This window comes from Solanum verrucosum, unplaced genomic scaffold (assembly GCF_900185275.1).
Source record: "Solanum verrucosum unplaced genomic scaffold, falcon-dt-bn FXZP01000032.1, whole genome shotgun sequence".
NCBI lineage: Eukaryota > Viridiplantae > Streptophyta > Magnoliopsida > Solanales > Solanaceae > Solanum > Solanum verrucosum.
This window is the reverse complement of record NW_026020569.1, coordinates 3394188-3419786: the sequence shown is the minus strand read 5'-3', so window position 1 is coordinate 3419786 and position 25599 is coordinate 3394188. Positions and strand designations below refer to the sequence as shown.

At 35.2% G+C, this 25599-nt stretch overlaps 3 protein-coding genes across 5 annotated transcripts; 2 read left to right on the top strand and 1 right to left on the bottom strand.

Moving 5' to 3' along the window:
- Nucleotides 1-228: 228 nt before the first annotated feature.
- On the top strand, nt 229-13347 carry LOC125810710 (uncharacterized). Of its 3 annotated transcripts, XM_049490183.1 has the most exons (19): nt 229-386; nt 568-912; nt 2299-2544; nt 4085-4275; nt 4358-4529; nt 5297-5434; nt 5513-5690; nt 5839-5984; nt 6159-6335; nt 6436-6546; nt 6973-7092; nt 7190-7346; nt 7872-8035; nt 8138-8224; nt 11076-11404; nt 11758-11815; nt 12015-12154; nt 12414-12687; nt 12910-13347. In XM_049490183.1, the coding sequence occupies exons 2-19, from the start codon at nt 589-591 to the stop codon at nt 13240-13242; spliced, it is 3345 nt and encodes a 1114-aa protein (XP_049346140.1). In that variant the 5' UTR covers nt 229-386; nt 568-588; the 3' UTR covers nt 13243-13347. The 3 variants fall into 3 exon arrangements, with proteins under 3 accessions (XP_049346140.1, XP_049346141.1, XP_049346139.1); XM_049490184.1 differs by lacking the exon at nt 229-386 and having other exon boundaries at nt 510-912; nt 12438-12687; XM_049490182.1 differs by lacking the exon at nt 229-386 and having other exon boundaries at nt 511-912.
- A 730-nt stretch (nt 13348-14077) lies between these two features.
- LOC125810951 (putative E3 ubiquitin-protein ligase RING1a) lies at nt 14078-16037 on the top strand. Its single transcript, XM_049490456.1, has 6 exons — nt 14078-14282; nt 14475-14557; nt 14629-14873; nt 14984-15033; nt 15136-15210; nt 15512-16037. Exons 1-6 carry the CDS (start codon nt 14086-14088, stop codon nt 16008-16010), a joined length of 1149 nt encoding a protein of 382 aa, XP_049346413.1. The 5' UTR covers nt 14078-14085; the 3' UTR covers nt 16011-16037.
- A 580-nt stretch (nt 16038-16617) lies between these two features.
- LOC125811136 (glycosyltransferase family 92 protein RCOM_0530710-like) lies at nt 16618-18945 on the bottom strand. Its single transcript, XM_049490630.1, has 2 exons — nt 18602-18945; nt 16618-18416 (listed from the first exon to the last, which is right to left on the bottom strand). Exons 1-2 carry the CDS (start codon nt 18735-18737, stop codon nt 16897-16899), a joined length of 1656 nt encoding a protein of 551 aa, XP_049346587.1. The 5' UTR covers nt 18738-18945; the 3' UTR covers nt 16618-16896.
- Between the last annotated feature and the right edge of the window lie 6654 nt (nt 18946-25599).

Sequence of the window (25599 nt, the reverse complement as noted above, 5' to 3'; positions counted from 1 at the left end):
CTGGAAATCGAAAATGCATAAAATACTAACAAATTAGCGATAGTTTGTGAAATTATAATCATTCGACTCTTTTCCCTATCTTAATTGATCTTTACTTTCTATTTTCCCTCTCTCCGGATCTGACATTGATGAGCTGATCTTGTTTTGTTGTACATGAAATTAATGGAAGACTACAATTAATACCTTATTGCCTTGAGTTTTGTCATAAATCAAGATTTCAGACATTGCAAGTTTTATGTTCAAACACTGAGACGTCTCACTACGCCTTTCCTAAATTGGGATTCATTCCCTTTTCTGGAAAGGCACACACTTTTCTGATTCTTGATTCTTGTCGCCTTCAACCAAGATTTGTGAAAATTCCAATTATTGTTGCGATCTCCAATCAGGTACACCTTTCCAACTAAAGAATGTGTTTTTGTTTTAATTGCACTATAGGAAGTTTCAGTGCACATATTCTGTTTGTAGATTGTTCCCAAAGACAAAAAGACCCCAGGACCCAACTTCCATTTTTCACTTCTTGGGTAAAAGATCTATGTACTGAGCGTTACATCTTGTGTTATTTGTCAGGTGGGTTATTGAAGGATCAAGATGAAGTGGATGGGCGGTAACGTGAGCCAAAACATGCAAGGCTATAGAGCGAAATTTAGAGTGATTGCGTTGGTTCTACTTGCTATATGTATAGGTTTAGCTGGTCTTTATAGCATGCTAAAACCCATATCTAATGGTTGTACCATGACATACATGTATCCTACTTACATCCCTGTACCTACACCGAAAAATGTGTCGTCCATGAAGTACGGATTACATCTATACCATGAAGGATGGAGAAAGATTGATTTCAATGATCATCTTAAAACACTTAGTGGGGTTCCTGTTCTTTTTATCCCTGGCAATGGTGGAAGCTACAAACAGGCAAGTTTCTTAACTATGTCGTCAAATCTTTCGTAACAATAGCCATCATATGTCTCTTTAATTTTCTCAAATCTTCCATCTGGGGATGTATTTATGCATTACCAATTCCAATTAGATCGAACGAGGTACCATATGTGTGCATTTAGTCATGACAGATGAGCAGATACAGAACTTAAGATGTTGGTGATTGCACAGAAAAAAGTCTTATATCCTTCAAACTGTTCTCTATATTCTTTGGCACCCTGAAAACATAACACAAGTTTTCTCTGGTTAATTTATGCTAAAACTATTTGTTTGCTCCGTGACTACATGAAATTAAACTGTCAGAGGTAGTAATTAATGAAGTCTAAGTAAATGGTATTTATGTGTGAACCAATTAAACATTCTTGGTTTACGTAGAATGGTACAATCAAAAGATTGAAATAGTGGAAATAACCTTTATACGGATCTTCCCTTTCTGTAGGGGGCTTACATCAATCAATTGATTCTAAGATAAGCACCAAAAGTGCTGAATAGCCAAAATCAAGGCCGCGTTCCTACTTCTAAGCACTTTTGGTTTGACCAACTTTTATACTATTTTTGTTTTTGATTATCAAGTTATTTCTTTTTTTGGTTTGACCTACATTACCTAATAGTGTTTGTTATTCTGGAATTACTCTTTTCGAAACAAAGCCCCTAACCAGCTCTTTGTTCATTTCCGCCTTTCGTCTTTCTCTCAACCGTGCTTACTTCCTAGCCATTTTTCATCTGTCACTCCAGTTATGATAAAATAATTTATATTTATTCAAATAGTTTTATCTAATCAATTTAAAACTTATAGTGAATTGAGGCATAAATTAATTTGTATTTGAATCAATTTGAAATTAAGAATCTTGCAATAATCAATTTTTTTCGAGTGTGAGGCATTGAAGTTATTTTAACCAAAAAAGTGTTTGATACCAAACATATCAGCGATTTACTATCAGTTTTCAGCACTTCTACCAAAAACCGTTTCTGCATATTAATACCAACTTCAGCACTTAGATGCGCTTTTTTAACACTTGAGCCAAAGGGGTTCCAAACCAAGAGCTTTTCAAGGAGTGTATTTTGGAAATCGGGTTGCTTCAATCAGACAACTTGCTGTTCTTCTACCCATTTTAGACAAACCTGGTTCGGAATCATCTCTGTTACGAATGTAATAAAAAAAAATTTACTTGCTGTGACAACTGTTGATTGATAGACTTATTCTAGAGAAGGTGGTGTGGAGGTTGCACTCTTGCTTTTAGCTAGAGATTGTTTATTAACTGCTTGTTAGGTGAAGGTATGTGCATTATAATATTAGTGCAAGACATGTTACTGAATTAATTGTTCTTGTTCGTTCCTAATTCTTTTCAAATGCTTTTACAGGTGAGATCTGTGGCTGCAGAATCTGATAGGGCTTATCAAGGAGGTCCTCTTGAACACAGCTTTTACCAAGAAGCCTCTCTAACTCTCAGAGAGGGAGTAGATTTTGATGTCACCAGCACTCCTTTGCCCTTTCAATACACATCCATGCTTGACTGGTTTGCTGTGGATCTTGAAGGTGAACATTCTGCAATGGATGGTCGAATTCTTGAAGAACACACAGATTATGTTGTATATGCCATTCACAGGGTATAAATTTTCTTACTCAAGTAAAATATCTCTTTATTGACATTTGACTGATGCAACGTGATGCCAATCTTTATTGTGTGATTCTATAGTTTGTCCAATATAACATAGAGATGAATACATGATGTTTTCCTGGAAAAGGGAGAAGGTAAAAAGTAAAATGTCATGTTGATTAAATTAATATGGTTCACGTTAAAAAATTCTGTAGACAATAGACTGGACTATTTGATGTTATGACAGTGAAATACTTCTAGAACTTTTTAAAGGACATCTGCAAGTGAGAGGGTTCTGATAGATTGACGATGCATGATTATTTTCCCACACATTGAGAGAGGAAAGATCCAAAATTACATGTTTATTCTAACTAGTAAGCATGGATGATGATACTTACATTTTCTAATAAGCAAACTCTGGAGAACGAGGACATAACTTACTGGGAACACAATAATGAAAAATATACCTTTTTTCAGATCAGAAGTGCTGATGCAATATAGTTTTTAAGAATAATAAGTTTTTTTTTTTTAATTTGCATCTCTATAAGTTATTATTCAAGTGGTTCCATTGAGAATGAGAAACCATTAGTTTTGTAGTTTGGTACATAACTATATAACAGAGGAAATTAAGGGAAAAAAAAGGAGAGGAATTATTATAAGAATCTAGAATTGCCATTTTTCAGGAATGGTTGCCAAGGTAAAGCTGCATAAAGCATCAACAACAACAACATACCCAGTGAAATCCCACTAATGCGGTCTAGTGAAAGCTGCATAAAGCATCAAAATGAAAATTGAGGGATACCTATGAACTAGATGATAAGCAATGATAAACATAAACATTTTAACTTCAGTCACTCTGACAATAGAAACCCAATAGTAGCTTATAGCTGAAACTTGATTGGAGACCGATAAACATGCTTGGAAATGCTGTTCAGATGAAAGTTATTTTTTGGAAAAATATTTGTGTCAGGATACTTGACTTGGTTTTGTCATCATTTTCTTATTTCTTTGCCAGTAATGTAGATTAATCTAGTCTTGGACAATTTGACATCTCTGGTACTCCAGTCTTACAGCAAGTGGGGGCTTATGGTACACATAGACCACCAGAGAGTAACGCAAGAAATCAAGAAGAATTTTATGTGATGGAGAGCTTCATTTGAGTTTATTCTTTATTAATTCAAAGTTTAAAATTCGCTCACTTGATTTATTTTTCCAACATTAGGAAAGCATTTAACATTTTCTACTCTTTTTGGATCTAATCTAGACCTTTCATATGCATGGTTAAAAGAAAAGGGCAGCCCAGGTGCACAAAGCATCCCACGTTAGCAGGGTCCGGGGTGGGCTGCACCCCAAGGGGTTTGATGTAGACAACCAACCCTATCATATGCATGGTTATTGTCATTAAATAAATTCAGTCCCTGTTGAAGGTTGAACACTTACTGTTCTAATTTTATATTCCTCTCTTCTTCCTTCCTCTCCTCTCTCTTCGTCTTATTTTATGTGATGTAATTTTCATGTCTGTGTTTTTATTTACATCTTCCTACTCTTAGATATTGGATCATTATAAAGAGTCCCACGATGCACGAGTTAAGGAAGGTGCTGCTGTGTCTAGGAGTCCTCCGAGAAGTGTGATATTGGTTGGTCATTCCATGGGTGGTTTTGTTGCTAGAGCTGCGATTGTCCACCCACATTTAAGGAAATCTGCTGTTGAAACTGTTCTGACACTTTCGTCTCCACACCAGTAAGTTGCTCTACTCCTGGAAGGTATTATGTGGTTACAGTGATGCTATAAAATAACTATCACTTTGTGGTGCCTTACCCAGGTCGCCTCCTCTGGCTCTGCAGCCATCACTTGGTCAGTATTATGCACGAGTAAATCACGAATGGAGGAAAGGATACGAGGTCCAAACTTCTAGTTCAGGGCATCATCTGTCTGATCCACTACTCTCTCATGTTGTTGTTGTCTCCATTTCTGGTGGTTATCATGATTACCAGGTACTTGTTCTATTTGCTTTTACATGTTCAAAGTTGAAAATCTGAATTATAGTTGGCAACTGAAAATGTGTAAGGCTCATAACTGGAATCATTTCTTTTCCATTCTTTCCTTTCCAGTAGGAAACCTCAACTCTCCGATCCAATGAAAATATCTTCTTGAAGTGAATGATTGTTTGTTACTTTTAGAGGAAACTGGATAAACATAATATATTTATGTTCATGGGTTTTATTATTTTCCTTTTTTATCTCAATTTTTTTTTTATGTTCATGGGCTTTACTTAGTAACTGTCGTGCTGTTTCTGTTAAATGCACGGCTCTATTAGCTAAAAGAGGGAAGTAGCTCTACAACTTATTCTTTCTCCATATTGCGTACTGTTATTTCATAATAGAGTCTTAATCTTTTGAAGGATTCTGGGTTTGCCTACTTTCACTTTAAGTTATCCTTTGCCTTGGTCTCTATATAACTGTAAAAGTATACTTTATTTCAATGGTCAGGCCCTTATATAATGTTTTAAGTATACTTTATTTCAATCGTCAGGCTCTTATATTATGATTTAAGTATACTTTATTTTAATTGTCAGGCTCTTATATAATGATTTAAGTATACTTTATTAAAATGAGCCATATTTTATCCCCAGCTGCTGTCTGTGTACTTTTTTCTTTGGCTATTGTTCTTTCTCTTGCCCTACCAGTTCCCTTCATGTCAGCACAGTTATGCTTTGCTTCACTAAATATTTAGCATTAGCTTCTATAACTTTTCATTTTAGGTCCGATCAAATTTACAATCACTTGATGGTATTGTGCCTCCTACCCATGGCTTTATGATTAGTAGCACAAGCATGAAAAATGTGTGGTTGTCTATGGAGCACCAGGTTATCTTGTGGTGTAATCAGCTTGTTGTCCAAGTAAGTCAATTTTTTCCTGAGAATCTCCAGTTAAATTTGTAGTCAAATAGCTCTGAATTTCAATATCAACTTTTTCAGGTATCACATACTCTTCTTAGTCTGATAGACCAGGGGACTGGTCAACCTATATCTGATGTTCGAAAAAGGCTGGCAATCTTCACAAAAATGCTTCACAGTGGGATACCTCCAAATTTTAATTGGTTAAAGCAGCCACAGCTGCCTCATATACCAATTGTAGGTGGAGAAGCCGAATCTGGTATTTCACTCCCCAACTCTCTGTATCTACAATATTAAAGGGATGATCCTTATATAGTGTTAAAAGTATACGGAAATGCATTTTCATGCTAAATGTGTTCTTGTATATGGCACCAATTTGGTGTTCTGAAAGGTGAATTGTGGTGCAGGATCTCAAGCACATAGACTGTATTCTTGCCCTAATAACATCCATTGGAGTGATGATGCACAAGAAAGAGATTTATACATCGAGACAACCACAGTTACAGTTTTAGCAATGGACGGGAGAAGGCGGTGGTTGGACATTGAGAAGTTGGTCAGCTTCCTTTTATTGTTTATAAAAAGTTACATTGTTCATGTCTTTCATAGCGTGCTTGCTTGCTTTGCTATTGCCCTCCTATTTAACTTTGCTTTAAGTTTGAATGCCAGCTACCTAGAATGTGTAAATGCTATTTGTCCAGTTTATAACTTATCTTACTTGCCTACTCAGGGGTCTAATGGTAAAAACCATTTTGTTTTTGTCACAAATCTTTCTCCATGTTCTGGTGTACGACTGCACCTTTGGCCTGAGAAAGGAACTTCAGTTTCCACTTTGCCGATTAATAAACGGGTTGTAGAAGTTACATCAAAGATGGTGCAAATTCCATCTGGACCAGCTCCAAGGCAGGTACTTAGTCGTGTGCACTGTCTGCCGAATGTTCTAAAATAAGATGTTATATGAGCTAGTTTGATTTAAAGTCTTCTTAAAGGTGCTGCTTTTGCAATAGGTTGAACCAGGTACTCAGACTGAGCAGGCACCTCCTTCTGCTGTATTTTGGCTGCACCCAGAGGATATGCGTGGTTTCAGATATCTGACTATCTCAGTGGCACCTCGCCTGGTACTTATTCACAGGGTTTTCAAATATGCTTTTGCTTCTTTTTAGTCATGATACCTGGTTTCTTGGGAGTTCTTTGTAATAGTTCATATCTGTTTGATGTAATTACCCATTAAATCTTTTATAATACGAGATAGGACTTTAGTTTCTGTACTTTATCAATAAAAGATAAAAGATCTGTGGGGAGGACCTTTTCTTTCTCAATGTTTTTAAATAGAAAATCACATCTTTCTTCTGCCTTTGATGGTAGAGTTGCCGACAGATCCTCATTGCTGTACTTCATATATATTCATGAGCTTTTCTAGTGCCACATAGCTAATTTGGTTTTGGAATAGAATTTCAGATGGAAACTTCTGTTTCTGTTTGTGTTGAGTATTAAATGTGGTTAGATCCTGGCTTTTCATCTCATGATGACTTTATGATTTTCAGGCTGTTTCAGGAAGACCTCCACCAGCCACTTCCATGGGAGTTGGGCAATTTTTTAAACCAGAGGACGGGGAAACAGCCTTATCTTCTGGGTCGTTGATTCGGTCTGTGTTTTCTTTACAGGTTTGTGGTGGGTGGAGCTTACTTAACTAGAGAGGGTGAAAAAAAGTTTGAGCTATATGTACCTTTTAATACATTATTTTTCGGTTCAAATTTGCAGGAGATGATATTGAATGAGGATCATCCTCTTGCACTCAATCTGTCTTTCTCTGTTAGCTTGGGTCTCATGCCTGTGACATTGTCTGTCAAAACAACTGGTTGTGGAATAAGAAAGTCAGAGTTCACTGCTGATGAAACTGGAGAGATGGAAATTGACAGTAAGGGTTTCTCCTATTTAACAAATAAGGCATCTTGTACTGTTTCTATTAATTAGTAAAGCATTTTGTACTTTTTTACTTGTTATTGTGTTACTTGCCAACATCTTCCACCAATCCCTCCAAATTTCATAAATCTTGGTGGAATTGATGTTTGAGGAATTTCTTGGAGGGAATTTGAAGTGTTAGTTCCACATCCCTTTTGCGAAGTAAATGCAAATATGCAATACAAATGTAAGAAGCTTTATGTTTACTCACCTCCCTTTAACTGCTATTCAATCTGCCCCATCAAAGGGATCTTTAGAAGTAGTTGTATAATAACAATAACTGGTGAATCACATGTATCATGAACACTTTCAACTTGCCACCTTTGTAATTGCAGAAAACGTAACCAGGTCAAAAGTAATTTCTTTAGTTCATTCAGTTGAGTATTAATCTTTCCAGATAAATGTTCCATATATAAGATTGAATGTCTCAGTTTTTGTTATTTATTTGTGCTGCTAATGTAACTTATTCTTTTGGATGTAGGGCTGTGTAAACTTCGCTGTTTCCCTCCTGTAGCACTTGCTTGGGATGTCACGTCTGGTCTTCATATTTTCCCTAATCTGTTCTCAGAAACAATTCTTGTGGATTCCTCTCCAGCACTCTGGACTTCCAGCCTAGGGTCAGAAAAGACCAACGTTATATTGCTGGTATTATAACAGACCTGTTAATTTCTCGTTCGGTTAGAAAGTTGAAAAACTGTGCTCTGTTTCTTTAGCTCTTACATGATTTGTTTTCCATCTTATGTGCAGATTGATCCACATTGTTCGTACAAAACAAGTATTGGTGTTAATGTAACCGCTGCAGCTAAAAGATTTTCGCTTTTATATTTCCCTCAGGTGAATGCAGTTTTAAACCCATCTCATAGCTGGAAGTTTTGTATGCCATGCAGTCTGAGACTTTGCTTTTCATGTGTATATTTCTTACATTTCACTCACAGGTTAGCATCAAACCATTAATAGGATACTGATGGTGGCACATAATCTCCCATTTGATTTTGATTCCCAACTATTCAAATATTTCATGTTATAGAGGTTCTTCCATGTCCATTCAGTTGGGATACATTCTACCTCAGAACACCAGTCTTCATCATTTCACAATTCTTGCTGTCTGAGCTATATATAACTCCTTATCTGTCCGATTTTTAGGGAATACCTTCGTGCGAGACTTACTGATGAAATGATCTGTACACCTTTTGCAAGTTTCGAGGTTTCAGATTTAGATTGTCAGGTTATGACATGACCTTTCCGTATCAATCTAATATTTACCTCAGACATCCAGTGACAAATTTAATACTCACTCCACTGCAAATCATTTTTGTGACTACTCACTCTCAATACAATTAAATGGCTGGAGGTATATATAATACGGAAAAGGGTCATAATTGCCCCCGAACTATATGAAATAGACCATTTATACCCTTCGTTACATTTTGGGATCAAAAATGCCCCTGGTGTTATCCTAAGAGACCACAAATACCCTCAAGAGTTAACACCCCAAATTTTTGTTGACGTGGCAAGCCACGTGGGACTAATCCTTCCACCTAAGCGTTGCCAACTAGGATTCACTACAAAAGAACTAGACCTTTAGCGGCAACAACAGTCGCCACAAAAGCCCAGAAAATCGTCACTAAAAGTTTTTAACATTAAATTCTAATTTTGTGTTTTTTTCTTCATTGTTTTTAAAAAACCAAATATGATATCGATTAAGTAGGAGTTTGAAGACACTATATGTTTTATTTTTATGTCATATGTAAATGTATAAAATGTACAATGATGCATTATATATATATAGTAGGAGATTTGAATTGAGAAGTAATTTTGATTATTTTTTGTAATAATATTGGATGTTTTTAATATGGATATTGCAAGTTATTTATTTTAGAAAATTAGGCCGCAATTGAAAATTAATTATCATATTTTTTTGTTGAAAAAAATAGGTTTTACTAGCGAATGATTGTTGGAGCCTTAGTTGCCACTAAAAATCACTCATAACCTTTAGTGGCAATATTTTGGGATTTTGTGGCGACTTTGTCGCCACTAAAAGTCAAGTTCTTTTGTAGTGAATCTTAGTTGGCAATGCTTAGGTGGAGGGATTAGTCCCATGTGGCTTGCCACGTCACTAAAAAATTGGGGTGTTAACTCTTGAGGGTATTTGTGGTCTCCTGGGATAACTGCGGGGGTATTTTTGATCCCAAAATGTAATGGAGGGTATAAGTGGTCTATTTCACATAGTTCAGGGACAATTTTGACCCTTTTCCGTATATAATATACTTGAAAGAAATAATTTGCATACTTTTAATGCCAAACTTGGAAAAGGAAACCACAGAATTCCGTACACACTACTAAGAAATGAATTCCCTTGTTTCCTTCATAATAAAATTTGTTACAGTTATTTTCTTAGTCGAGGCCCAATTCAGTTGATGTCTAAGCAAGCTGCAAGCAAGTTGTTACGAATCATGTAAAGCTTCACAGAGTTTAGGATGCCTTTGATTTCTCATTCAAGAGTGGTTTGTTTTCTGATCTCTTAAGCACTTTGTTACATTCTAATTCCTTTATGAAGAAAGAATGAAGTCTGGTATTGTTGTAGGATCGGTTATCAAAAAAAAGTATTGTTGTAGGATCCTTCATCAAGCCTCATAGCCAAGCATGTAGCAAAAAACTTATTCTCAGTGAGTAAATGGAAGATTGAGTCATAAATTCCTTTTCTTTGTATAATAAAGTTGTATGATCATCCGAAGTCTGGTCCATGTATGTTTCTGGACTACCAACAACTACACCTCAATCCCAAACAAGTTGGGGTCGGCTATGTGAATTCTCAACTATTACATTTAAGTTCAACTCATGTCATCATCATACAAATAAAAGCAAAAATAAATTAAATATATATAAATGATAGTGATAATAGTAATAATAGTAGAAACTCTCTAACAAGAATCCTTTAACCCACTAGTAGATATAGCCTAGATATTTTTCTTCCATTGTGCCCTATCTTCTAGTTAAGTCTGTATTGATCCCAAGAAATCTTAGGTCTTTCGAGACAACATCCTTCAATGTGATTTTAGGTCTACCTCATCCCCTTTTCAACACCATCTCTCTCACCATGGCTTCACACCTATGGATTGGTGCATCTGTAGGTCGATGCAGGACATGACCAAACCACCTCACGCAACCTTGTTTTATGTTATCCTCAATCTGTGCTACTTGCACCTTCTGACAAATATGGTCAATTTTAATCTTATCTAATCTTGTATGATCACGCATCCATCTTAGCATCCACATCTCTGCAGTACTCAACTTGTGGATATGTTTGACTTTTTTGGCCCAACATTTACTACCATATCCTTCTAGCACATAACACCCAGTAGCACTTCTCCTTTTCAACCATTCAGTTTCAATTCGAGAAATTACATCTTCATCTATCAGTCCATTCTCTTGAAACAACAAGCCTAAATATCTAAGTTGGTTGCATGTTTCCTTACTGATATATCATATATCAAAATATCATCAATGGTTCAATCGTTCTGTGTCCTTTCTTTTGTAGTGAATCAGGTTTATTCTTTTGTTCAATGTCTGTAGTTCTTATAATTGGTGCTGATCTTTTTACCATGCTCCTTAGTGTAGGTATTGCTTTTTTCTCCATTTTCTGATTATTGGGTTCATTGTTATTTGCTGTCATGGACCTGTGCAGATTACTGGTTTTGCAATTGCTGTTGTCTTTTTTGCTTTAATGCGGCAAGCACGGCAATGGGAGCTTGACCTGCCTATACCTTCACTCCTTACAGCAGTGGAATCAAATTTGCGGATGCCATTGCCCTTTCTATGTCTGGCCCTGCTGCCTATCTTATTTGCTCTAGTACTTTCCTGCCTCATTTCTCTACCTCTTCCTCCAGCCATAAGTTTCATCTCTGTCTCAACAATCTGTTACTTGTGTGCAAATGGAGTGGTGGCTGTGCTGATATCTGCCTCCCAATTGTTATTCTACGTTAGTGCATCTTTACATGTATTCATCAAGAAACGGTTAGTTACTCTCTCTTGAATATATCTACCACATTTATGTTATTCGAGATTTTCATACAAGTGACTGATATCATTTATTAGTCAATTCATGGATCAAAGTTGCATGTGCTGGTGAAATTCAATCTTAATCTCAAGGGAAATTTCTAGTCCCCCTACTTCCTCCCCCACTGTCCATAAACGATTAAAATACTTTCACCCAAGGAGTGTGTTGCAGACCTAAAATAAATTAATAAAAGTGACTACTCTCTAACAATTAAAGGTTTTTCTTAAGGTACCACATAATTTAACAGAAACCTTTATGAATGCAAGAAATTCATTACCAACTGAGCTAATGGTAATATAATCTTTTGCAGGTCGCAAACACGGGAACATAACTTTTCTTCTCTTTTCACTGCCTTCCTGTCATCCAAGGTTAGTTTAATTGCGACGTTGTAGCTTGCAAAAACATAAGTTTGTAAAAGACTGGATTTGTACATATATTTCGGAACTGAAATTGAATGTATCTTGCATTCCTGGTCCTCTAATCTTAGTAAATGTCGATATTCCAAATTTACTTAAAATTTTGGCCATTTGCTTGTTCTCTTAATAAAAGTTTTACTTATTGAAACAGGTAGTCAGGATCATGAGATTCAATCCATTATTTGATATGACGCTTGTCTCTTTGACCCTAGTGTGCTTCGCTCATCCAGCATTGGGTCTTCTTTTGCTGGTCATTTCTCATGCTGTGTGCTGCCACAATTCCCTGTCCAGGTACATCCCTAACTAGTACCCTTTCTCCACTTATGCTGTGTATTAGAATTGAGGGTCATCTCATGACCATTGATATTGTGGCCCTCCTGCCCAGACAAAAGTTTTTCTCCATTTCCAATATTGTGTGTGATTCCTAACCGAATTCTTCAGAACTTCTGAATAGATTAAACATTTGATATTTAGTTTTTGGCTCTGCTAATATTTGATATTTTGTTATGACAAAGGTAGTCTAAAACCAATTCTTCTCGTCTGTAAACAGTTTTTTGATGGCTTCATTTCACAGCCATACCCAGACTAAGGAGTTAATAGAATCTGGGAGCAGACGTCAGAGTGGATCGGAGCAGTTCATACCCCAGTATGATGGTGAAATCAACTCGCATGTTCCTCAGAAGGAGAGTAATTCCAGTAGTCTGGACTCAGTAAAAAGTTATGGTGACACCCAATTAGAGATCTTCAATCATCGGCATGGCTTGCTTGTATTACACTTGCTTGCAATGCTGATGTTTGTCCCTTCACTTATTGCGTGGATCCAGGTATTTCTTTTCTTTCTTTAGGACCAAGAGGATTTCACTGCCTTGTCTTCATATTTTGTCATTTTGGAACCTCGCTACTTTGCACTGATAAATTGATAGAGCAAATGCTCTCAATAGTCTTCCTAATGAAATAATATTTGGGCAAAAAGGAAATTGTTGATTGCTCGAAATAATTGGAAGTAGCATAACATTTTATTTTTTTTGGTGTATGTTTGCACACAGAGAATGGGGATCGGTCAGAGCTTGCCGTGGTTCTTGGATTCTGTACTTTGCATAGGTGTTTTGCTGCATGGTGTATGTGACTCAAAGCCCGAGTTCAACTTCTTCTTCTTTCCTTTTCCGGGCATCCAAAGATGGGAGATAAACCTGAGCTTTGGCTATCTTCTCGGTGGATACTTTTCCTATATTTGTGGCTTAGCCTTGGCTCCTTACAGAACATTTTACCCCATGGCTGCCATTGGGTTTATATCATGTGCTTTTAGGATCATAGAGAAGAGAAGTAGGGAAAAAGGGGAAATGTACCATCATCGTAGGAAACACTCTCATAAACACTAAAGAAAATACTCTCACTATTAGCAATGGTTTTCCAAACAGAATCCTCTTGTATACGATATTGCCACGTGCAGAATGTTCTGCAATTGCGAGATTTTCTAGGTAACATGCCTCAATTTTGAAGATTTTTCTTATCGCTTGTTTGATGTGTAATGTTATTACCACCTTCATTTTCAGAGGAGTAGAAAGTTGTTTATTGTATCATCAGGTTGTGTCTGGCTTTGATTCTTTATTTCAACACCAGCTTTGAAGTGATTCAATCATCATATTTGTCGCAAAAATGTTATGGTCTTTCAACTTAAAATTTTGGATCCGTCTTTGATTATACAATGTGAATGAATCACTAATTGGCTTGAGGATTAGATAAAAAGGATTGTTCGTAGCGTGTGGTTTTTCATTTTTGTTCATGTTTATCAAGACATCCTTGCAATAATTTTTCTTTGGAGTTACTCAAAAACCAGGTCTAACTTGGCCTTTTTAATACTAAAAATAGACCATGTTAAAGAAGATGTATGGTCAGTTTGCACAGCAAGAATAATTTTCCACAAGATAGAAAGGCCCTTTATAATATTTTTGGCATATCAAACAACAAGTACCATAAGGAAAAAGAATAATTTTTCATTTGACAGAATCCAAAAGAAACAAGAATATAAGCAAGAGTGTATTGGTAAATGAAAATAAAAAATAGAGATACAAAAAGAAGAGCACAGCATACTGCATGTACCATAACACACCTGATCGGTGCAAATATAGCCGTTACTCCACACCAAAATCAAAAGAAATATGACCGTTACTTAAAACCCTAGAGTCTTCATCACAAGAGAGAGAGAGAGAGAGAGCATTAGGATGGTGAACGATGGAGATGATAAAGTTGAAGGGCTGTTGAGCCCCAAGTTCCGATCGGTGGCTGCTATGGCTGGCTGGGATGAAGAGGCTCTTCTCATGGCCAGTCTTGTTGTCGAAGACACACCCGATCGCCTTCCTAAACAAAAGAAACGTTCTGATTTGCTGCATTTCAAGACTCCCCCAACAAATTCTAGAAGGTACTTGCACCATTTTTAGATTTTAAATAAGAAGCGGATTCAGGAATTAAAATCAAATCGAATTGAGTCTTAGTGAAGCCAATCAATCAATTAATCTGATAGATCATCTCTATTTTATCTGATTGGATTATCAGTCGCTCTTTTTTTTTCTTTTGGATTATTGGGAAATGCATAAATTTGTTATCTTTTCAGGAAAAGAAGGGCTCAGAAAAGGAGCCCTGCATCCATAACTGCAACTGTTCTTGATCTCGACGACCAAGACACTGCAAAGCAAGGTAAATCATGATTTTCAAGAAGAGTTTGTGTTACGAATAATGGATTGTGTCCTGATGTTGATGTTCTGCAGAAAGCGAGAAAAAGGAGGCGGAATCAACATCCATTGAGAAATTAGACAAGAAAGGAGATGAGGCATTGGAAGAACAGGGTTGTTCTGTTGTTACATCTTCTACTAAGAATATAGAACCAGAATCAATTGAGAAAGCAGACACTAAAGTAGCTGAAGCATCGGAGGAACAGGGGTGTTCTGTTTCTTCTTCTTCTTCTGCAGCATTTCCCTCCATTGATCGACTTCGTGAAGAGCTTTCTTGTGCTGTAAGTGTTGTAAATCCGCTCTTGAACATGCCCCTTCTGTTTATCGATTGAGGGTGTCTTTTTTTCTATTTTCCTATTTTAGTATAGAAATGATTTCTTTGAATTTGCAGATTTGTTTGGAGATCTGTTTCGAACCGAGTACCACTCCTTGTGGTCACAGGTACGATCTCAATGGCATCCTCATCAACTTATATTCATAAATCAATACACAGACATTTTCAGTAATTGACTCTGACTAATTTGGTAAAAATCATATGTGTAGTTTTTGTAAGAAGTGTTTGCGATCTGCTGCTGATAAATGTGGAAAGAAATGTCCCAAGTGCAGGCAGCTTATCAGGTACTGTTAGGATGCTTTTTTCATTTCAGTTATATCCCTACTTTATTTGAAAATTTTCATTTCCTGTGAGCCAAGTTGGCTAATCTTTGGATTAGATCAACCCAATATTTTTCAAAAACTATATGAAGAGTACTAAGTTGCAAAGTTCACATTATCAAAGTTTACATAGTTTGAATCTTGAAACATAAGTGTCACATAAACTGAGACGGATAGAGTATTAAATAAGCTTGAAAAGGATTTATCATGGTGCTTCAATTGTTTCAAGTATGACGTATTCCTATTAAACTTGACTTTTTTGCAGCAATGGTAGATCATGCACTGTAAATACTGTACTTTGGAATACAATTCAACTGTTGTTTCCCAAAGAAGTAGAAACAAGAAAAGCAGCTGCAGATTTGAGTAGTAGAGAAGCTAAACGTCAAAGTCCAGTAAGAGCTGTTGCTACTCATTCTAACATCACTAGCAGCAGAACGACAAGAGTCCTGCTACTTAACAGTCCAGAATCTGGTCCTAGTAGTCAAGAAATTAGGAATTCTCGCGCCATGAGAAGACAAAGTGCCCGAGCTTCCGTAATGCCAAGCAGAAATCGAGACATTAGCACGAGGGGGGAGTTACCAAGCCAGGATGGGGATGCTGCATTGGCGCTAAGAATGCAGAGAGAGGAGTTCATGGAATCCTTCAGGACAAGAAGTTCTGCTGATGAGCAGTACAGGAGCTCTCTTGCTCTAGCCAGAGCAAATTTGAGGGCCATGGCATCAAGAGCCATTAACATTCGTGTTAGAGGAGGCCGTGGCTCATAAATTTGTTTACGGAATTGTGTTTTGTGTCTTACATTACGAAACCTATATAGGTTCTTGTTGAAAACTGAAAGGTCCTTTAACTCCTCATGAAGTACCATTGTCATAGCTAGTTGGTAATGTTCCGTGGCTCATAAATTTGTTTACAATTGCACCTGGAATTGTGTTTTGCGTCTTACATTACGAAACCTATATAGGTTCTTGTTGAAAAACTGAAAGGTCCTTTAACTCCTCATGAAGTACCATTGTCATAGCTAGTTGGTAATGTTCTTATATCAAATACATGTTTTGCTTTGTTCATCCCTCTCTTTTAAATTCGGATCATATGAATGATTGCTCTTGTCCATGCCAGCATCTTGCTGATCCAAGTCAAAGAATCAACAATGATGAGATAATGAAGCATTGATGGTGATATATTCTATAACTATATTAGCAGAGACAGAGAAAGAATAAGATAATACTATAATAATCTGGATATGAAGAATTCTTGGAGGAGAATTCATTATTTTGCCTCCAGAGAGGATAAGAGAATGTTGGATGAATGAATTGAAAAGCTTATAATATGAGAAAGAAGTCATCACATGTTCCGGTACCTACTAACATTCTGTCATTGCTCAATTATTGGCTTTTATAATAATTTTCATTGCATCACAAAGAAATGCAACGTTACAGATACTAAAAAATGGTTTTGACTTTCACCAGATACAAGAGTAAGATACATTGAACATTCAACTTTCATTTTCATAATACCTTTGTGTTGTGACGTAAATTCATGTACAAAAAGAATATATGGACTATTTCATGTACAAATAAAATAGCAAAAGAAATTAGATCCTCAAAGTCAAAACCTTATGTTGCCTCTGATACGAAATAATTTCATGTTGTGGAGTCATGTCAGTGACTTTTGCCAGGGTAACTTGCCAGTGTTTGGGTCGGTGAACATCTGTGCTACTCGATCCTTAAGGCCAGTGTCAGTAACTTCACAAAATCGACTAGACCAATCTGGTGGTTCAACAGCTCGTGTCCCTAAACCTGGGGCACGATCCCTGGACCCAACATTTCTGTGTTGTTGCCAATCAGAAACATAAGTAGCCACCCTCCTGTAGAACTTCTCCTTGAAGACATCCCAAACTTGATACTTGTAATGGTTAATCACCAGCACATTTCTATCCATATTTGCATATCTAAACTCAGACTTTAAATGAAAATGGTGAACCACATTGATTAATGTTGAATTCAACGCTTCCGGTTTCACAATACTCTTGTGCCTCTCAGGTGCAATCATCCTGCAATTGTACCCCATGGTGACCCCTTGTGTCGGGACATGTTTGAGACCAGATGGTCCAAAATTATGACATGACACCCGCAACTCAGCAACTTTACTATTACTACTCCTTGATTGGTTTCTTAATATGTCAAGCAGTGACATACCAGTAGGCAAGTGGAAGAACTCATCGACATCCATAAAACCAACCCATTCACATACATCTCTAGCTCGTAATGCACAATGAGCAAAACCTGCCTCTTGAGTCTTGATCCAAGGCCAAACATGTCGTGTCACATTTATGTTCCCATCCATGGATAATAGCTTAATGACATCATCAATATCGTCCAAGCTGTTATTATCATAAATAAACCAACGCTGTACTCCGATTCTAGTATGGTACATGATCCACTCTTTCAAGAAGCTGGCCTGGTTTCTTAACATTGTGCAGACACACATCTCGTGCTGTTTTCGACCTGGCAAGTTGAGCTGCAGACGGCGTTTAGGACTGGCTATGGACTCTAAAGGTTCCTTACCAACCATTCTAACAGAAACCTTAATGGGCTGATTCATGTTACTAGTCGTACCAACAAACCTCTGTGGATTATTCAGTATGCTCACTGGGGTATTACATCGAACAACTTCTTGAGCAATGGATACAACATCTGATTGTAACACAAATTTGGGATTCTTAACATCCCAACCATAAACACACTTGAATTTCGAAGCGTCCGATTGTTTTCCACCACGAAGATTGAACCCTTTAACAAACACGATGGTCGTGTTATCGCGATCGATCATGGCCTCATAGGCCAACGAATTCCACCGACGTGATGGCCCAATTGAGAGGTTGTAACCGGTAGACTTGACGGAAAGTGACGTCAGGACTCCACGTGGCTTAATCAGGGGACATCGAACGAGCTGTTGGCCCAATAATTCATCGTTTTCAACTGATTCAGGAGGTTGAGAAGAGTTAGGATTAAGGTAGAGGCAGTATAGGTCATATTTGGTGAATAAGGGAGTTGAAGGAGGGTATTTTAGGAAAACAACTGTCTCGTCCGGGAATTGGACGGTTTCTATAACTGGAACAATCGGCTTAACACCGGGTAGGGCTATGGTTGCCGCCGGCCGCCAGGGATGAAACCCTGCAATTCGCAAAAATATTATATATCTAATTAGGAAGGTCAATCAGTCATCATAAATCATACTAATATTAACCGCGCAAACAAATAATTAAGGCTGTAAAAACTAAATTTATGATTTGTTTTTTTTTTTTTGGAAATAAATTTAATTTAACAAAGTGTAATTAGTAGAGAAGCAGGAGGGTTACCTCGAGAAGAGAAAGTGAAGGCAGCAAAGCAGACAAGAAGAAGAGTACTACACCAGAAGAAAGATTTCCTGGGAATTTGAACTGCTGCACGTTTCTTACGATGATGTTTGATTCCCAAGAAAGGAATTTGAGCCATACCCACGATGTTAATGATTCAAATTCAGCAGCCCCTGTTTCTGAGCAGAAATAGCGATGATCATCATCGTCTTCTACAATTTGGTTTTTGGTTTTTTGAGCATATATTAGTAGTAGCAGTGGTCAAACAGTCTCAATAGTTTCTGCCAATGAGAAACAAGTTACGAGGTCACCCACTTTGTTGCAACTTCCTTCTTTTGATTTATTTTATTTTAATTTAAATTCAATTATTATTCCCTTCCCATCATATACTTAAAACACTTCTAATCAGTTTTTATGGTTTTACTAGAAACCTCCCCCAGAAAAGAAAGTTCAACTCTAACCTAATACTAATAGAGAAGAAAAAGAAAAAAAACAGCATGTTGTTCCTTTCACCGTCTTGTACAAAATTCCATTTCCATGGGCTTTTCTTTCGTTGTTGTTGTAGAATAAAAAGAGAACACGTTAATGTCTATTCATTCAATTTTATATAAATATAACTATTTAGTATTTGTTTGTAATCAAAATTAAATGACATATATATCAACTAAAATCAAGTTGAAGAACATGTTTATATATATTTTTATTTTTATTGTTATCGTCATAGAATTAAAAAAGTGTAGATAATTGCGACATATAATTCCTCATAGACTATTCTTTCGTCGTTGAAAAATAACACAAACCAAAACCAATAAATAAAAATGACGAAAAGGACAGGCTTGTTTATTGGACTAGTTTAGAGGTAGTGGATTTTTAGTTTTTGAGAAACTCTACTTGGTAATAATAACAAACAATAGATCGAGTGCTTTGACAGAAAACTTTTACTACTCCTATATTTCAGTTGCATCAATGACTATCTTTTCTTTTTTATGCTTTTTGATGACAGATTATATATATTTCTGATTAATTACCTATATAAGAGAGATTATTAATCAGTCTCCTCAATATGCGACTTTAGTTATTTGTTAACAGGTCATTTTCTAAACGTTGGTTAGGCAAATAATCTATTGTTAAATCCATATCTCATTGACTTCTTTTCTCTTCTTTAATTATTCCTAAATGAATCCAAAAAAAAGGAAGGGGAAGAAAAGCTAGATTATTACTCTTGTGAAGTTAATATATTTGTGATCTTATCGAATTTTTATATGCTCGATTTCATATCTTTGTATTTTTTTTATAATTTAAAAAGATGATAAACTCAATCGATTTGAATTCTAATTTGCCTTGATTAATCACTTTGTGTGATTATATCGAGTATATTTATTATTATTCTGACTTAGTGGGACCTTTTGAAATCCAATATCCTATATATTACATAAAATTAAATGTAGGGAGTAAGAAAGTAGTAGTAGTAATTAGAGGGAAAAGTTTGGTTTATTTAAGCTATATACAATCAATCTTAGATATGGTCATTATCAAACTTTAAATGTATAAACATTAAGTAAATGTTACTAGAGTTACTTACACGTGTCATGATTGAGATTTTGATTAGCTTGTCTAGAAACAACAAAGAGGAAAAAGTAGAGAAACTTTTACGGTTTAACGTCTTTCATCCGGTCGAATTATATCCTAAAAAAAAAGCCGGCGGCCGGCCTTAGACGTAATAGGGGACCACATCCTGGCGGCTGATCCACGCAAGTTCTTTCTGGTGAGTCGTGACTGTTGATAATGATGGGCCTATGCTATTGGACCTTGTGCCAAAAGCCCAAACTGTTGTTTCGAACAATATGTCTCGCTAGTTTAGCATTTAGTTACGTGGATACATGTATTTGACTTGAAATATGAAAGAATGATGTATCTGACTTAAAATTTGATACGAATTTATTACTTAGTGAGACACTACATAATTAATTCAAACTATAGAGTTGATTAGTATTTATGGTAGGAATAGTTGTGTAAATTGGTTGTTTTTTTCATATTAATATGTAATCAAATGAAATAATTGATAGTATAAAAGAAATTTACAATATGAGTATACATAACTTAACATCATTTAATTAAAGAAGAACAACATAATTATAATTTGTTGGACTAAAAGCAACAGATAGGATATGCTGTAAGGCAGCTAATGGACTCATTAATGAATTGACTAATATATTAAGTGCAGTTGATTAGAAATTTGACATTTAAGCAAACACCAAAAGCCGCCTCTATGTTCTATGGCGAACTAGAATTGGAAATTTCCATTTTTTTAGTTAGTCAATTAATTTGTTGTTCTAATCGAACTACTTTTCTCAAAGGTTTGGAGATATTTACACTCCCAGGCAGAGAAAGTGCAAATTAAATACCAACCATTCCAATATATATATATATATATATATATAGTGCAAATTAAATACCAACCATTCCAATATATATATATTTGCCGCTACCCTTTGGGTGCGCACAGGGTAAAACCCCCGCTTCTATGCAATAGCTCGCAAACCACATAGGAGAGGTAACCGCACTAGGCAAGCCCGATGCGACGAGCTCGACCCAGAAGGCAAACCCCTTGCTTTCGCTGGCAAGGGGTTTCGAACTTGAGACCTCCAACATGGAAGTCCCAAGCCCAAACCACTGGGCCACCCCGAAGGGTATATATATATATATATATATATATATATATATATATAATTAGTCAATATATGCTAGCTTTGAGTTTATGATCATCTGCCGTGTATAGAATATTTTTAATATTAGATATAATAATAATAGCTATATATCAATCCCAAACAAATGAAACATTCCTATGTCATTACATGAATTTGATATCGGCCTTTTGGATTTAAGTAGCAAGCATCAAGTAATATAAAGATTAATTGTTACACTACGTACCATAATATACATAGTTTAATTTACTACAGTACATTATCTTTTTAATTAGGTTGTCAATTATTTTTCACTGTTGTTGGTCAATCAATGTATATAACAAACAGAATATACAAATAAAAAGATGCTTGGTTGTATGTGGAAGCATCAGTGATGTGTGCTAATTTTGTCCCCATGACTTTGGAGTAACTCCCCCAAACAACTTCCCAATAAAATGGAGGTTTAGGGTGGAGCCGGCTTACGGTCAGAGGTCCTTATGTATAGTTAAAATATAGTTATATATAGTTGATATCCAACTCTGTACGATTAATTTGTATGTTTACTTAGCTTCTTCAAATTTTAAATATTTTTAATAAAAATTCTGACTCCGCCTAATTTTATAGAGACAATATCTCGTTATTTTATGAGACAGTCTTGTATCGATACATCCTAAGATTCCTCCAGTCCTATGATTAATCGGTCATCAAGTGTGTACTTGTTCTGTGTTTTTTGTTTCTCCCACTTGTTCCTCATTTAGATCTGTTTTTTTAATTTTTGAAATTACCGAATAATCCGTCGTCGCTACAATTATGTCCCGAGGGTGAGCATTCATTTACATATGTTGTTACTATCGTTTTATGTCCCTAAAAGCGGCCCTGCCCTACGTTCTATCTTATATTGGCCATCTGGGAAATTATGGGTATACATAAAAAATTATAAATACAAGGTATATAATCTATTAAGTAATTTATATTTATTTGATGTTTTTCTGAAAATTGAGCATTATTTAAAAACCAAGTACTCTTTTTTTAATACTAAAGGTTTAGGTGGAATAATTGCTAAGTTTAACATTAATTTTTGAAGTGATATTTATTTTGGTTCAAGTTTTTTGAGCGGCTACAATTAAAATGGGACGACAGGAGTTGTTTACGTACCCTTAAATTGGTATAATTAATTTTATATACATGATTTAAAACACACTCAAATTAAAATGACCAAATAAAGAATCGCAGAAGACTAATTAATATGCTTAAAAAATTATGCCACATAATATAGTAAAGATGTTAAAATAAATATTAAAGAATCAAGCAATAGTATCGAGATAAAAATAAAAATAAAGTCCTGATTTCTAACGTTGATAGTTGGAAACCTCATCGAAAAAGGTTTGAGATTGTTGTATATATGTTGTAGCTATGGAGTTTTAAGTGTTACAAAGTATGAGTATAATGTTGGATTGTCTGTTTGTGTGTTCTTCCAAAATCAGCTGATGTTTTAATAAGAAGATAAGACATTATTTATAGTTAAATTTCAAAGGAATACTATCTGTAAATTCCGTCCTCATAAAGTCTATTAAATGTATATTACTTCAACTACATATAATATATAACAACGGACAGAAATCTCAAACTATTTCTCAATGGTTCGACCCTTATCGATCATGACCAGAGGCGAATCTAGGATTTTTTTGAATATGGGTGCACCAAGAAAAATGTATTAAGTGGGAATTGATCCTCAGTCCTCAAAGTCAAAAGCTCAACATTTAACCATGTGGACCAACTAGATTTTTTATAGTATGGATACAAGAATATAATATTATACAAATGTTAGAAAATATATACATAAAATATCTAATTTTACGAAGAGACCACGGGTTCGGACGCCCTATTTTTTGCACTTAAATTCGCCACTGATCATGACCTAGTTAGTACCTGTAGATCAATGTCTGCTCATCGATGTGATATTGAATAACTCTAAATCTTGTGTACAAGATCGATCACCCTTGTTCCAAGAATAATAAAGTCATGCTAATTGATGCATCTTTAATTTTTTGTCCACATGTTGCCTTCTGATTCATCCACGCATTACGTATTCATTTTTTTACCCATATATATAGATAGATACAGAAGTAATATCTGAATCTTTAATTTTAAAAATGAAAAAAATTGGGGAGATAGTGTTCTCTTCGTGACGCATTAAACGAGCGGTTGTTGATGGAACGCGTCGTGTGGTGGGAAATTATAATTCATTAACAAACTAACTGCTCTCTTAATTAAGTCAAATCAATATAATCATAAGCGAATAACTAACTTGCATGCATGTATTGCATCAACTCAACATTATATTCTCTTCATAGTTTTTCTTTGCTTGATTCCTTAATATGATTTTGATAATTATTATTTTTAAAATACAGATATTAATTACTATAATTCATTTTCGTTAAAATCAACCTTTGACGTCAAGAGTTTGATCTGAAATTCCGCTTTTTCTTTAGTTGGACCAGCTAACATGTACAATGTTCAAAATTGACTGCTCTTACTATTTATACTTTTTCTCGGTAATCATACCCAACTGGATGAATCGGACGGATTGCCTACGGGCTACGAGAGGAGCCAAATTCAAATATAGCACTCATTATTTACGTCAAGCCAATAAAATTAATTCTTAATTTTGATTGTTTAATAGTGTTTATATAATTATTTAATAATAAAGACAGTAGTGGAAAAAATTACTTTTGATTTGTTAAAGTGAATCAATAAAAGGGAGATTTTATTTTTGTATAAGGTCCCAGTAAAACAAGACTGAGGAAATATGTATGTGTTTGTATATAATTAACATTATTAATCAACATACATTTCACCTCATAAATCAATTAACTAAAATAAGCTCAACTTATACAGAATTTTGTACGTAGTTTACCAAAAAAAGAGGGAAGATTAGTAAGTACAGCTCATCTCTTAATAAAATGTCTGGATTTTGAGTTCTAAAAATAAAGTCATAGCTAGTGAATCTTTACTCCTATGGAATTTCCTAGCGTGCATCAAACTAATTGGACTTTAAAGCATCTATTAAGACATCAGATAAAAGCACCAAAACATAAAATAAAATCAGTTAAGTCAGACTTTCAGCTGTTTGTTTTTATCTACATCAGCGGCAAATCCCCTTTTGTTGCACGCAACATAGCATAAAATTAATTCTTTTTGAAATTATCATAATTAGTTTTTGGGTTCAAAATTAATACTAATATTTACGGGTGATTACACATTTACACTATTAATCCACTTAAAAGCCAACTAAAAATTAATTCTCTATAGCAAATATGCCTCGGTTATAAATATTAAAACAAGTTGCTTGATTTAAGCCTATAACCTATTAATCTTCATTGATAATGTAAAATCTTATTTTTAAATTTTGGATCAAATTAATTATATCATCCCATGTGGTTTCCCCATTTATGGTTAGTAGATGGATTACATCATCCCATTAAATTAGGCAATTATTATTAAGTGAAAAATAAAATCTACACTAAAAGATTCTTTAGTTACGTTGTCTAGTTCTTGTTTGAACTTTGAAGTAGCATCTTGTCATTATGCCATATAAGAATACCACATACTCATTAACAATCAATGTAGGAATTTTTCATACTTCAACAATTTAATTCGAGATCTAATGAGATGACCCATGATCGGATATTAGGTAAAGAAATGTATTTTGAACCTAACTTAACCCCAAAAATTAATTTACGAGAGGAGAATTGTCAAGTCTATATAAAGAAATCACCCATCTTAATTAGTAATTATTGGTGTGAGACTTTTTCATTTTTTCAAACACACATGTCAAATTTGGATTTGTTGGTTTTTGATGGTCAAGAGAAAGAGTTGAAAGTTAATAAAATATTTAAGGAACAATTATTAAGTCGTAACTAACGAAAGCACTAAACATAATAATTGCAATGATAATATGGTGTATCTTCTGTATCTTTACCTTTAGTTGTAGTACTTTGAATAGATGGACAAATTAAAAGGAGTTGGCCACAACGACAAAACAAGCCAGCTTTTAAGGGACCATTTAAGGGAATCTCATCCATTTGAGTATTATAATTCAACCAGCCATCTTAGTTTCACAAAATGTTAATTCAGAATGACTTATAAGCTTAATTAGACAATTCTTAATAATTATCTAGCTTTCCCCAAGGTCGTATTATCATACAAAAAGATTGTTATGCGATAAATAATTGATACATCTATCGATATAGCTTCTTTATGTCATATGGCATAATTTAAAGTCATCATTTTGTCTTTAGATAGCCCACATATTTG

Bases quoted from the DNA above. Each gene is read 5' to 3' on its own strand.
- LOC125810710 (XM_049490183.1), top strand. From the start codon at position 589: ATGAAGTGGATGGGCGGTAACGTGAGCCAAAACATGCAAGGCTATAGA. The intron at 4,276-4,357 runs GTAAGTTGCTCT...TGCCTTACCCAG, and splicing joins ACACTTTCGTCTCCACACCA to GTCGCCTCCTCTGGCTCTGC. The intron at 8,036-8,137 runs GTATTATAACAG...TCTTATGTGCAG, and splicing joins AGACCAACGTTATATTGCTG to ATTGATCCACATTGTTCGTA.
- LOC125810951 (XM_049490456.1), top strand. From the start codon at position 14,086: ATGGTGAACGATGGAGATGATAAAGTTGAAGGGCTGTTGAGCCCCAAG. The intron at 14,874-14,983 runs GTAAGTGTTGTA...TTGAATTTGCAG, and splicing joins GTGAAGAGCTTTCTTGTGCT to ATTTGTTTGGAGATCTGTTT. The intron at 15,034-15,135 runs GTACGATCTCAA...TCATATGTGTAG, and splicing joins ACCACTCCTTGTGGTCACAG to TTTTTGTAAGAAGTGTTTGC.
- LOC125811136 (XM_049490630.1), bottom strand. From the start codon at position 18,737: ATGGCTCAAATTCCTTTCTTGGGAATCAAACATCATCGTAAGAAACGT. The intron at 18,417-18,601 runs GTAACCCTCCTG...TGCGAATTGCAG, and splicing joins CTTCACTTTCTCTTCTCGAG to GGTTTCATCCCTGGCGGCCG.